Source organism: Hyla sarda, chromosome 6 (genome assembly GCF_029499605.1).
Source record: "Hyla sarda isolate aHylSar1 chromosome 6, aHylSar1.hap1, whole genome shotgun sequence".
NCBI lineage: Eukaryota > Metazoa > Chordata > Amphibia > Anura > Hylidae > Hyla > Hyla sarda.
The window spans coordinates 287,857,967-287,872,230 of record NC_079194.1 but is presented as its reverse complement, the minus strand read 5'-3'; the positions used below and the strand labels follow the sequence as shown (position 1 = coordinate 287,872,230).

The 14,264-nt window shown below is 44.6% G+C and overlaps 1 protein-coding gene across 9 annotated transcripts in view; it reads right to left on the bottom strand.

The window, feature by feature from the left end:
• The window catches only part of MAPK8IP1 (mitogen-activated protein kinase 8 interacting protein 1), a 97,391-nt gene that overhangs the window by 48,712 nt on the left and 34,415 nt on the right, over positions 1 to 14,264 (bottom strand). The window contains exon 1 of one of the 9 annotated variants that reach the window (XM_056527617.1): positions 12,951 to 13,090. The exons of 7 other annotated variants lie outside the window; for them this stretch is intronic. In XM_056527617.1, the coding sequence (XP_056383592.1) occupies positions 12,951 to 13,003 (53 nt within the window). In that variant the 5' untranslated portion in view covers positions 13,004 to 13,090. Of the gene's footprint in view, positions 1 to 12,946; positions 13,091 to 14,264 lie in introns of those variants that run through there. One more of the 9 variants, XM_056527618.1, reaches the window with a different exon arrangement.

The following is a 14,264-nucleotide window of genomic DNA, read 5'->3' as shown; positions in this document are numbered from 1 at the left end:
CTTGTGCTGCCTTCAATGCAATAGACCAGTGTTTTCTGACCAGGGTGCCTCCAGCTGTTTCAAATTTTTGCAGAATAATCTCCCTCCCACCCAGCGGTTGCTTCACCCATTGAAGCAAAGACAGGCTCCCTCTGAACACCTGACTACTAGTGCTGTAATGTCTCGTGCCGCACTGCAACCTGGGAAAACCTGAGACGACACTCATTTTGTATGCTGTTAAAAATAAATGTAGGAGTAAAAATCACATAAGAATTGTGAGACCACCATGAAACACAGGTACAGACACTATATTATGAGCTACACTAACTTTAAAGGGCCTGTAGCATAGTCAAATAAAAAAAATCCCGGTATACCCCTTTAAAACAGTTCCGAAAGCTGGAGCCGGCGCCGGTAGCTTGGGACGTCATAGCCCCGCCCCCTCATGACGTCACTCCTCCTCCCATAGACTTGCATCGAGGGGGTGGGCCTATGACGTCACGAGCTCCCGGCGTCGGCTCCAGCATTCAGAACAGTTTGCTCCAAACGTTGAGCAGCGGAGTACCCCTTTAAGGGTGCATGCACACTACGTTTCTTAAGATACGGGACCATATACGGCTGGGGAGAGGGGGGCGGAGAGTCGGGGGCGGGGCAACCGCATGCTGCTGTATGCGGTCCCGTATCTAATGTATTTCAATGAGTGACCGGAGTGAAACGCTGCCTCCGGTCGGCTCCGTTTTGGCCCGTATACGGTTTCCCAACCGGACCTACAAACGCTGTTGACTACGTTTTTAGGTCCGGTCGGGAAACCGTATACGGGCCAAAACGGAGCCAACCGGAGGCAGCGTTTCACTCCGGTCGCTGATTGAAATACATTAGATACGGGACCACATATGGCAGCGTGCAGTTGCCCCGCCCCCCTCTCCCCAGCCATATACGGTCCCATATCTTAAGAAACGTAGTGGGCATGCACCCTAAATACAGCAAGGCTGAGTATATAGAGTAACCAGGCTCTGGGGAGAACGCTATTGAATGTGGAATTATTTACGGACTTCATAAGATGATGTTTTATTTCTATCGACAAAGTCAAGTTGAATGCAGAAGTGTTTTTCCATTTTTTAAATTAAGTTGGACTCTTCACACTGGAGGATTAATAAACGTGGAAAAATCGTCAAACTTTGGCAGCCTTACATACTGGAAGCAACGGCGACCACAAGACGGATTATTAATAGAGATTGAAGCCATTTATTACCGTATAGAGGAGCCATAACTGGGGCCAACAAACCGCTTTAAAGGAATTTGAAGACGAGATTGCAAGAAGTCTTCTCATAACCAGGTTGCATTGGCCCACGAAAAGATTAGATCAGAGGTCCCAATCTCAGTCCTCGAAGCCCACCAACAGTCCAGGATTTGGCCCACAAAAGTACTAGAGCAGGGGTCCACAACCCAGTCCTTAAGGCTCAACAACAGTTTAGGATTTGGCTTACAAGAGTATTAAATCAGCGGTCCCCAACCCAGTCCTCAAGGCCCACCAACAGTCCAGGATTTTGCCCACAAAAGTACTAGAGCAAGGGTCCACAACCCAGTCCTTTAGCTTACTTGTAGACTTGTAGCTTGTGGCTGCAGACTTGACCTGAGGCTCCTGTGGTAAGCTTGTGGGGGTATAGGGTATATGGGGTGTAGCTGTGCAGTGATGAAAGGGTGCTGGTTTAACCCTTAACTGTTGTGACGCCAGGGTGAGGGCTCCTCTGTATATGCTTGTCCTATCGCCACCCATCCCAAGAGCGATAGGGAGGTATAATAAATTATTGTCCACAGCCGGAGGTTTCAAAAAACTGTCGGAACTTTTACTGCAGGTTTTATGCAGAATGAAACAGGAACAGTCTTTGTACAATCAGAGTCTATGAGGATCCTGACAGTTGGTTGGGACCTTGTGAGTTTTAAGCTCAGGAGATTTATATGCGCTGTTCTGCTGGATTTAGGGGATTGAGTTTAGGTCCAGCAGTCACGCGGAGTTTAGTGGGGAGTTGTATTAAAACTCACGGTTCGGTATTATCAGGCTTCGGCCTGGTCTTGTCTTTGTAATGTCACGGATCTCTACTCTCTGCTAGTCCGGAACCCAAGAGAGCGAGGATTGGCTGGCAGCTCCCTTATATGGGCAGGGGCTGGCCTTGAGCTCATTGGTCCATACCATCTGTCATTCACTTTACCAAAGGAATTATGGTCTAAACATGTGACCACACACGTGACCAAGGAAGGTCCTTTAACATACCTTAATAGAATTAACATTAGTCATGTGACCTAAGATCCTGCGACACTATGTTCACCATTAAATATGCAATTAAATATACATATAAACATCACAAAATTAAAGAAGGAAGAGGTGACAAGGGGCTATCCCACCAGGAGGACCCTACTGGAACAAAGTAACTCTGGCTTTGGGGACCACCACACAAGGTACGGTATAGTATACGGTACCGGGACACCACACTCCTATGACTCCAGACACACTCCTAGACTCGACTGCACTGGACCTCAGCAAAGACTCAGAAACTAAGAGAGAGAAGAGACTCCTCCCAGGGCTTTTATGGGGGAGACTCTGGTGGGGTCCCATTGGTCACCCTTAAGTCACCTGGTCACTGATACCTCCTGGGTAACAATCACATGACAACTCACATGACAACTGGTGATCACATGTTAACCTTTCTTAAAGATACAACATTCTTATATACATAACATAGGGGATAATATACAATTACAGTAGAACAGATGCAGGGGGGGCCCAGGGGTCACTGCAGGGAGGCTGCCTGACAGGACAGCAAGGGTACGGGGGTAACAACTCCCATACTGGGCCACCACAGGAGTAACTAAAAAACAAAAAACGGAATGATGGTTGGCCATGAGTCCGTGAAATTAACATGGTAGCCTGCAGTGACTGACCGATGGGCACCTGCTGAAATGGCTGGGATCAGAGTATTTTTTGATTGATCAGTTGATGAAGGCCATGAGGTGGCCGAAACGCGTCCCGTGAATTGCCATATCACTATGTACGCTTATGAATAAACACTTCAGGTGATTTGCATTAAGATTGTGTGTGCCGGGATTCCTTCTATCTACCTATTGCTTACCTGTCCACGAGCTAAGGTGACGAGTGCCGACTCTCACTACTACCTACTTGCTGTTTATGAATGGCTGCTATGTTTTTCTAATCATAGATAACCCAGTACTCCAGTACTTCAAAAATGATCCCCTATGTACATGGAGCGGCATCTGGGCACGCTCTCCGTGCATTCTCTACAGAAGAGCCAGAGCTATCCGAGTACATCGGCACATCGCTCTATGCACAGGGAGAGACGGAGCTTCGTTCTGGAGATCGCGGGAGGTCCCAGCAGTCAGATACCCTGTAATTAGATGTTTATCTCCTATCCTGTGGATAGGGGATAAGTTGTGAAGTACTAGAGTACCTCTTTAAGGGTACGTTCAGACGAGCGAATTTACAGCGTATTTTACTGCAGATCCGCCGCTGAAGGACCTCTGTATGCTGCCTTTACATGTGCCTGCTCGGAGCGGAAATACGCCGCTACGAGTAGACACACTGCGATGTTTACTCGCACACATTGCGACCGCTCCCCCTGCTCTATGAGCTAGGCGGAGAACTGCCGCGATGTGCAAGTATACAGCGCATGCACGTGGCGACTCGCACATTGCAGTGTGTCTGCTCGTAGCGGTGTATTGCCGCTCCGAGCAGGCACATGTAAAGGCAGCATACAGAGGTCCTTCAGCGGCGGATCCGCAGCGAAATCCGCTCGTCTGAACGTACCCTAAAGGGGTACTCCGCTGCTAAGCATTTGGAACAAACTGTTCCAAACGCTGGAGCCAGCTCCGGGAGCTTGTGACGTCATAGCCCCGCCCCCTCAATGCAAGTCTATGGGAGGTGTTTTAGTACTTACAGTACTTACAGTAATGGACATGGCTTAGAAAGGATCTGTGCTTGTCTTGGGGCTAAATGGCTATGTTGTGAGATTACCGTAACGCTGTGGCTATTTTTTTGTTAAATGGCTATTTTCTGTTGGAAATCCCTCTGTTAAACTACAAGTCTCAGGATCCCTTGTTTGTAAGTGTGTTTCACTCCCCCCCCCCCCCCGACACACACACATCGGTCACCCCACCTATTCAAGTGTGATATCCCAGTACGGGATATGAATCTCACAGTCCTATCAGCTTGAGTCCCGGCACATCCCCAGTGCTCACCTGCACTGTACCCCTATGGTCTGTATAATTGTATATTATGTGTAAAGGACCTTTGATATGGTCACATGGTTATTAATCACATGATTATGGTTGTCACATGTTAAAGTCACATGGTTTGTTACCCAGAGAGCACCAGGTGACCAGATGACCCGCAGCTAGCCTATGGGCTCCTTGCCCAGCCCCCCTTTATAAGAGGGGGAGGTACTCTCATCTCTGTCTTGTAATTCACTTTCTGCTGAGGTGAAGTCCAGTCCAGACATCTCAGAGCCAGTGTCCAGCACATCTGGAGGCCTCAAGCCTAAATTACAGCCACAAGTCAATAAGTCAAGTCATCTCTGTCTGCTGTCACTATCTTCAGTCAAGTCAAGTCTATTATAGTCAGCGTGGCTGTGCTAAAGTCTGTCAAGTCACTGCAAGTCCCAGCAAGCTGCGAGGTCCCTTGTGTTACTGGTCACCTCTCTGGGATCCTCGCCTAGCTTTAAAGACTGTACCATCTGTCTACCTCAGGAAAGCTACCGTTAACCCTGACCTAGCCTTGGACTCTTATTTGCCCTGCCTAACGAGGACTAGCGGTGCTACCGTTCGGGTTGTTTTAGGTAAAACCACACCCTGGCATCACAAACATTTAGGGGTTAACACCATCTGCCCCATACACCTCACATCGCACCCCCCGTGACTCACCACACAAGCACAGCTGTTACAAAACTACAATTCACTGCAGAATAATCTCCCCCCACCCATTGAAGCAGACAGGCTCCCTTTGAACACATAATTAGTGATGTAATGTTTTGGGCCTCACTGCAACCTGGGAAAACTTGAGACGACACTCATTTTGTATGCTGTAAAAAATAAACATTGGGGCAAAAATCACATAAGAACTGCGAGACCACCCTCAAACACAGGTACAGAAACTATATTATGAACTACAGTAACTTTACAGCCCCTGTAGCACAAGTCAAAGAAATATCCCTTTAATGAGTTGCTTTATTATCCTTTACTGACACGTTTCTTAGGGCCCATTCACACTACGAAGCCCTGGCCTAATTCTTTGGCTTGCTGTATTTGTATTAAGTCAACATACTTGACGTGTTTACCCCTTTACCGATTCATCGAGGACAAACGCTCATGCTTTTTCAGCAGAGTTAAAGGGGTACTCCGGTGAAAACCTTTTTTCTTTTAAATCAACTGGTGGCAGAAAGTTAAACATATTTGTAAATTACTTCTATTAAAAAATCTTAATCCTTCCAGTACTTATTAGCTGCTGAATGCTACAGAGGAAATTCCTTTCTTTTTGTAACACTGATGACATCACGAACACAGCGCTCTCTGCTGACATCTCTGTCCATTTTAGCAACCGTGCATAGCAGATGTATGCTAAGGGCAGCATGGGGGCTCAGTGGTTAGCACTGCTGCCTTGCAGGTCTGGGGACTTGGGTTCAAATCCCACTAAGGACAACAATAAATAAAGTGTTATTATTATTATAATAACGTCAGCAGAGAGAACTGTGGTCGTGATGTCATCAGAGAGCATTCCAAAAAGAAAAGAATTTCCTCTGTAGTATTCAGCAGCTAATAAGTACAGGAAGGATTAAGATTTTTTAATAGAAGTCATTTACAAATATGTTTAACTTTCTGCCACCAGTTGATTTAAAAGAAAAAAGGTTTTCACCGGAGTACCCCTTTAACTCAGCTTCATTTATTATTTATTTTATTTATTTATTAATTCATTTGTTTATGTATTAATCTATTTATTCATTTATTTATTTATTCATTTATTTACTTAATTAATAAATTATTAATTCGTTCATCCATTTATTCATTTATTTAATTAAATAATTTAATTTATTTACAGGACAATTATTAATTTACTTTAACCCAGGAAGCAGTAATTGCAAAATAATGACATGAGAATATAATCTAACATTTCCTACGTGTTTCCAGCTGAGCATTTGACCATCCGCAGGGACTGTCCTACCCTAGTGACCAATATTTTATGTCCGAAGGTCTTTCCAGGTTATAAAAATTGACCAGATTTTCAGATGTATAGTAAAGGATTTTTGCTTTTCAGCCCCTTGGCCTCAAATTTTGTGCTTTACAAACAGTGTGCCTCCAGCTGTTGCCAAACTACAACTTCCAGCATGCCCGGACAGCCGTTGGCTGTCCGGGCATGCTGGGAGTTGTAGTTTGGCAACAGCTGGAGGCACACTGTTTGAAAACAACTGCCCTTGGTGCTCTCTTTATAGGGCTCCTTATAGGGCTATTGAAAAAAAATGCCGCACCAAAAAGTCTGTGAAAAGCAAAACGTTATTTCGGAACCATTCCCTTCATATGGTCCTCCTGGAAGGACACAAAAGTTTTCTCTGATTCCTCCGAAGTCCAATTGATCCGATAGGGATTATGGCCATGAGAGAGAAGGGGTCTCTGTTCAGTATCATGAGCCCTATCGATGGCTCCCACTATCCTATGGAGAAAATGAATGGGGCCACATGTACCTTTAGACCCTTACCTTTAACTGTACCCAGCTAACCCACTACCCTCCTCACCTTTGCCCCTACCCTCCTTACCCTGCAGCCATCCTCACCTTTGCCCCTACCCTCCTTACCCTGCAGGCCTCCTCACTCTTGCTCCTACTGTGGTAACTGGGTGTGATGAGGACAGATGTTGTTACCCTAGGGGCAGATAACATTATCCCCTTGTATTCGTGATGCCAGGGCGTGGTTTAGCCTATAACCACCCAAAGGTATACCGCTAGATCCTGGGCTAGGCACGGTAGCAATAATGACTCCGACGCAAAGTTACGGACAATGGTAGCTTTACTGAGGGTTGATGGGTGGAAAAGTCTATACAGTTCAGCCAGGGCCCAAGGAGGTGACCAGTGACGCAGAGACCTTAAGGGCTTGCTGGGACTTGTAGTAGGACTGGACAATTGAATGCAGGCCACGCTGACTTGACAGATGACAGGGACTGACTTGACTCATAAATCTGTGACTTTATCTTACTTGACTTGATGGTGGCTGCAGGACTGGACTTTGAGGTCTCCAATACTCTGGACACACACAGACTAGACAAGACTGCACTGGACCTCAGCAGAAGAGAGAGAGAAGCTCCACCCAGGGCTTATAAGGGGGAAACTAGCAGGGAGCCCATAGGTCACTCTTGGGGTCACCTGATCACTGGTACCTCCTGGGTAACGACACATTATATATTATAATACATAGCAAAACATATATACAGGGGGAAACAAGTACAAGGGGCAGAGGGGACACTGAAGGGAGGCTGCTGGACAGGGCAGCAAGGGTACAGGGTAATACCTCCCGTACTGGGCCACCACACTACCCTCCTTACCCTGAAGGACCCCTCACCTTTACCCCTACCCTCCTTCCCCTGCAGGACTCCTGTCACGATTCGGCTAGCTGATAGTGGATCCTCTGTGTCAGAGAGGGATTGGCGTGGACCGTGCCGGTGGACCGGTTCTAAGTAGCTACTGGTATTCACCAGAGCCCGCCGCAAAGCGGGATGGTCTTGCTGCGGCAGTAGCAACCAGGTCGTATCCACTGGCAACGGCACAACCTCGCTGACTGCTGAGAAGGCGTGGGACAGAAGGGCTAGGCAGAGACAAGGTCAGACGTAGCAGAAGGTCGGGACAGGCGGCAAGGTTCGTAGTCAATATGGAATAGCAGGAGGTCAGGAACACAGTATGGGTAACACAATAAAGCTTTCTCAAGGCACAAGGCAACAAGATCCGGCAAGGGAGTGCAGGGGAAGTGAGGTATAAGTAGGGCAAGGAACAGGTGCAAGCTAATCAGGGTGATTGGGCCAGGCACCATCATTGGTGCACTGGCCCTTTAAATCTCAGAGCGCTGGCGCGCGCGCGCCCTAGAGAGCGGAGCCGCGCGCGCCAGAGCATGACAGCCGGGGACCGGGACAGGTAAGTGACCTGGGATGCGATTCGCGGGCGGGCGCGTCCCGCTATGCGAATCGCATCCCCGCCGGCCATGTCAGTGCAGCGCTCCCGGTCAGCGGGTCTGACCGGGGCGCTGCAGGGAGAGAAATGCCGCGAGCGCTTCGGGGAGGAGCAGGGACCCGGAGCGCTCGGCGTAACAACTCCTCATCCTTATCCTTACCTTGCAGGCCTCCTTACCCTTGCCCCTATCCTCCTTACCTTGCAGGCCTTCTTACCCTTGCCCCTACGCTCCTTACCCTGCAGACTACGCACCCTTGCCCCTACCCTCCTTCCCCTGCAGGCTTCCTTACCCTTGCCCCTACCCTACTTACTCTGCAGGCCTCCTTACCCTTGGCCCTTCCCCTGCTGGCCTCCTCACCCTTGCCCCTACCCTCCTTCCCCTGCAGGCCTCCTTACCCTTGGCCCTTCCCTCCTTCCCCTGCAGGCCTCCTCACCGTTGCCCCTTCCCTCCTTCCCCTGCAGGCCTCCTTACCCTTTCCCCTATCCTTACCTTGCAGGCCTCCTTACCCTTGCCCCTTCCCTCCTTCCCCTGCAGGCCTCCTCACCCTTGCCCCTACCCTCCTTCCCCTGCGGCCTCCTTACCCTTGCCCCTTCCCTCCTCACCCTTCCCTCCTTCCCCTGCAGGCCTCCTCACCCTTGGCCCTTCCCTCCTTCCCCTGCAGGCCTCCTCACCCTTGCCTTGCTTATCCTATTATTGCTTTTTGTCATGTTGTAAATATATAATAAGCCATCACAGAGCAATAATCTTACTCAGCAGAAGTAATCCCATCCGCCATTATTGTATATGCTTGTATAAATCTCCGGATTCCCTTTAAGCTCGCGGGGCATTTTTTGAAGTCTCTGGCAGTCAGTCAGCAAACAGACAGACAGTAAATCCCTGAAGCCAATTCACAGCTCATGCAAATATTTCAAAGACAAGAAAAGCGACTGCGCGCGTTATCTCGCAGAGACAGAGACAGACAGGTCGGACAAGGGCCGGGTCCCCTTTATGCAAATCACCAGATGCAAACGCTGTTCAGCATCCAATCTAATAAATGTCATTGAAAGGTCGGGCAAGGTCACGATGGACAATGCTTGTTATAACGTCTCCAGTACAATAAAGACATCTGTAATATTACAAGTACCGGGTTGTCATTAACGTCCTCTGTACAGTAGAGTACATCCCCCTCTGATGCTGCGGAGTGCCTCTATAACCCATTACTCATCCACAATGATACACTGGCATCCTGCTGTGCCCGAGGGAACGCCATCATCGTACTATCTCCAATTTAGCAAGTCATAGTGCAGCATAAATAACGCTGACTTCCCGTAATTATCGGCTTCCCCTCCTCCCTATGGCAGCGCACAACACAGATACAACACAAAAAGCCTTAAAGGCACAAACAAATTCTCTGAATGCTTAAAGGGGTTGTCTGTGTGTCCTACATGGACATGATAGAGGGGAATCCCTTCTATGAGTCAATATCATCATCTCTGGAGGACCCGTCCCATCCATATGTTAGACTGATAGACATGTAGCTAAATGTCATGTAATACTACATATCCCCTGTAGTGGCCGCTGTCTGTGTGTACGTGTGAATAAAAGAGCTGCCAATCACTGAATAGGACCACCCACTTGACTACTTAGCCCGGAACAAGTAGATATTAAAGGGGTACTCTGGCCCTAATACATCTTATCCACTATCCAAAGAATAGGGGATAAGATGTCTGATTGCGGGGGTCCCACCGCTTGGGACCCCCCAATCTGTCATTCAGCTCACACTTTTGCGAGCTCTCCGCAGCGCTGGAGGCTCCGAGTGTGCAGCGTGACGACCACGGGGCCCGAGTATTGGGACATCACAACTTCGCCCCTGTGTGACGTCACGCCTCGCCCCCTCAATGCAAGTCTATGGGAGGGGTGAGCAGGCTGTCACTTACTCGCGTCCAGAAAGGTGGGGTCGGACTGCGTTGAGGAAAGGTAAGTAGGATGAGTCCCATACAGGGGATTGCAGGGGGCCCAGAGGACGGACCCCCTACGATCAGACACTGCTATGGATAGGGGATAAGTGTCTGAAAAGTTCATTTCCCTAAAATACCCCTTAAATAATACGGATGTAGAATTCCACAAATTAATAGCAGTAGATTTAACTCTGGACTGCCTCTGGACTGAGTTTTTAGATCTAATATCTATCTCTCTCATATCTATCTATTTATCTCATATCTATCTCACATCTATCTATCTCATATCTATCTATCTATCTCATATCTACCTATCTATCTCATATCTATCTATCTCATATCTATCTATCTATCTCATATCTATCTATCTATCTCATATCTATCTATCTCATATCTATCTCATATCTATCTATCTCATATCTATCTATCTCATATCTATCTCATATCTATCTATCTCATATCTATCTCATATCTATCTCATATCTATCTCATATCTATCTATCTCATATCTATCTATCTCATACCTATCTATCTCATATCTACCTATCTATCTCATATCTATCTATCTCATATCTATCTATCTATCTATCTATCTATCTCATATCTATCTATCTCATATCTATCTATCTCATATCTATCTCATATCTATCTATCTCACATCTATCTATCTCACATCTATCTATCTATCTATCTATCTCATATCTATCTATCTATCTATCTATCTATCTGCACTGATAGATAGATATCTATAAATAAATGTTAGGTCTCCCAATAGTTACACAGACTGATAGACCAAAAAGGGAACCTCTAAAAAAATACCTTTTAATTATATCAATGTTAAAATCACAATGGTGAAAAATAGTGAAATAGAATTAAATTGAACTAGAAAAATCTATATATTACTAATCTATATAGTTACGGGCCATCATATAATCCAGAGAATCCAATATTGTGGCTATTTTATATTGGATTCTCTGGATTATATGATGGCCCGTAACTATATAGATTAGTAATATATAGATTTTTCTATTTTTCTAGTTCAATTTAATTCTATTTCACTATTTTTCACCATTGTGATTTTAACATTGATATAATTAAAAGGTATTTTTTTAGAGGTTCCCTTTTTGGTCTATCTATCTATCTAATATCTATCTCATATCTATCTATCTATCTATCTAATATCTATCTCATATCTATCTATCTATCTATCTATCTAATATCTATCTAATATCTATCTAATATCTATCTCATATCTATCTATCTATCTATCTAATATCTATCTAATATCTATCTCATATCTATCTATCTATCTCATATCTATCTATCTATCTCATATCTATCTATCTATCTCATATCTATCTATCTATCTATCTATCTATCTATCTATCTCATATCTATCTATCTAATATCTATCTAATATCTATCTCATATCTATCTATCTCATATCTATCTATCTATCTATCTCATATCTATCTATCTAATATCTATCTAATATCTATCTCATATATATCTCATATCTATCTATCTATCTCATATTTATCTTTCTCATATCTATCAATCTCATATCTATCTATCTATCTCATATCTATCTATCTATCTCATATCTATCTATCTATCTCATATCTATCTATCTATCTATCTATCTATCTATCTCATATCTATCTATCTCACGGAGAGATACAAAATTGAAGAAGAGCAGCACTCTCAGAAGGGTCAGATAGTGGGTGCAGGTCAGTCGCAGGGGCCCTGGTCCTGGGTCCAACAAGGTAAATAGAGAAGGAGGTTGACTGCGGCACACCAGCGTATTCCATAAAAAGTTGTAGCTTTATTCCATAGATACAAGGACTACGTTTCTGTGATCTCAAACCACCATTATCAGTGTGAGACCACAGAAACATAGTCCTTGTATCTATGGAATAAAGCTACAACTTTTTATGGAATACGCTGGTGTGCCGCAGTCAACCTCCTTCTCTATCTCTATCTCTCTCATATCTATCTATTTATCTCATATTTATCTATCTATCTATCTATTTATCTCATATCTATCTATCTATCTATTTCATATCTATCTATCTATATATCTCATATCTATCTATCTCATATCTATCCATCCATCCATCTCTCTCATTATCTATCTATCTATCTCTCTCTCTCATATCTATCTATCTATCTATCTATCTATCTATCTATCTATCTATATATCTCATATCTATCTATCTTATATCTATCCATCCATCTCTCTCATTATCTATCTATCTATCTATCTCATATCTATCTATCTATCTATCTATCTATCTAACAGCCTGTATCCCTACAATATTATAGATCATAGAACACGTTTCTCCCTATTACCGCTATACATCACCCCGTCCCCATCTTTACAGCCGCCATCTTGAATGAAACTTCTTTTCCTTTTTCCAATCCATGATGCTGTCCCCTCACTCCCACCATCTCCCCCCTTATACCCCAGGTTATCAGGGGGCACATAACACCCCATACCCCTCATCCCCAACCAGCTGTTTCATAAGAATTGCCCCGACGCAGACTATTACACTCAACTACCCTATCTGGTACGGAAATAGTTAAAGTAGCATTGTTACCGAACACGAAAGCTCATAGCAAATACTGACGCGTAACACAGTATGGGGGCGATCGATGAGCACTGATGACTCCTGGGTAGAGTCAAATAAGAAGAGAAATAGCTAAAATATTGTATAAAAGGCACAATAATAATAATAATAATACTACAATACGGATAGCATCATGTCAGCAAATACACGGAGCGCGGCCCTGAATGTGCTGCAGCCACAGACCTACCTACCATTCCTCCCAGCGGTTCTCCATCCAGCTCCCATCATCCTCGCTGGATTCCATCTGATCAGAACGGAGGCCTCCGCCTCACCCCTCTGCCTCCCTCTAAAAACTAAGCTCCTTCCTCTCCGCTGCGCATCTCCGCTCATTAAAAATACATGGCAGCAAGTGTCTGACAACAGCACAATCTGCCCGGTGTTTGGTTTCACAAAGCAGCCAAACTGAGTCTGTCTGGGGGTCGATAACCAGTTACCTCACTGCTTTACCTCTCCCCGGCTTCCAGGAGATGACGCTTAAAGGGGTATTCCAGGCAAAAACTTTTTTATATACATATATATATATATATATATATCAACTGGCTCCGGAAAGTTAAACAGATTTGTAAATTACTTCTATTAAAAAATCTTAATCCTTCCAATAGTTATTAGCTTCTGAAGTTTTCTGTCTAACTGCTCAATGATGATGTCACGTCCCGGGAGCTGTGCATGATGGGAGAATATCCCCATAGGAACTGCACAGCACCCGGGACGTGAGTCATCAGAGAGCAGTTAGACAGTAAACAACAACTCAACTTCAGAAGCTAATAACTATTGGAAGGATTAAGATTTTTTAATAGAAGTAATTTACAAATCTGTTTAACTTTCCGGAGCCTGTTGATATATATATAAAAAAAGTTTTGACCTGGAATACCCCTTTAATAATGGATGACTGAGCACTGAGAGGACCCTTAAAGGGTAACTCTCATTAAAATAAATTTTTGCTATTGCACTCCTTATGGTAAATAAAAAATATTTCTAATATACTTTGGTTTAAAAAAAATGAAGTTTTCTTTGTTTTATTTGTGCTTAAAAAAGCTCAAGAGCACATGTTCCCCCATCTTATACACAGACTTAGGTACGAAACCCAAACACAGAAAGTGCAGCCTGGAGTGCTGAGGGGGGTGTGTCCAGCCTCATCCAATCATAGCTCCTCTCACACTTCACTGCTATATGCTGTTGGTTGGACACACCCCCCTCAGCACTCCAGGCTGCACTTCCTGTGTTTGGACCTCGGTCCTAAGTCTTTGTATAAGATGGGGGAAAATGTGCTCTTGAGCTTTTTTAAGCACAAATAAAACATAGAAAACTTTATTTTTTTTAAACCAAAGTATATTAGAAAAATTAATTAGTTATTCATTAAAATTAAAATAAGTTTTAATGAGAGTGACCATTTAAAGCATACCTGTCAGGTGTCTAGCACCTTTATTTCTTTTTTTATTACCCTTTTAATTTGTCTCACTAGTCTGAATTACTCTCAAAGGGAGGGGGCGTGGCCTCACTGTGCA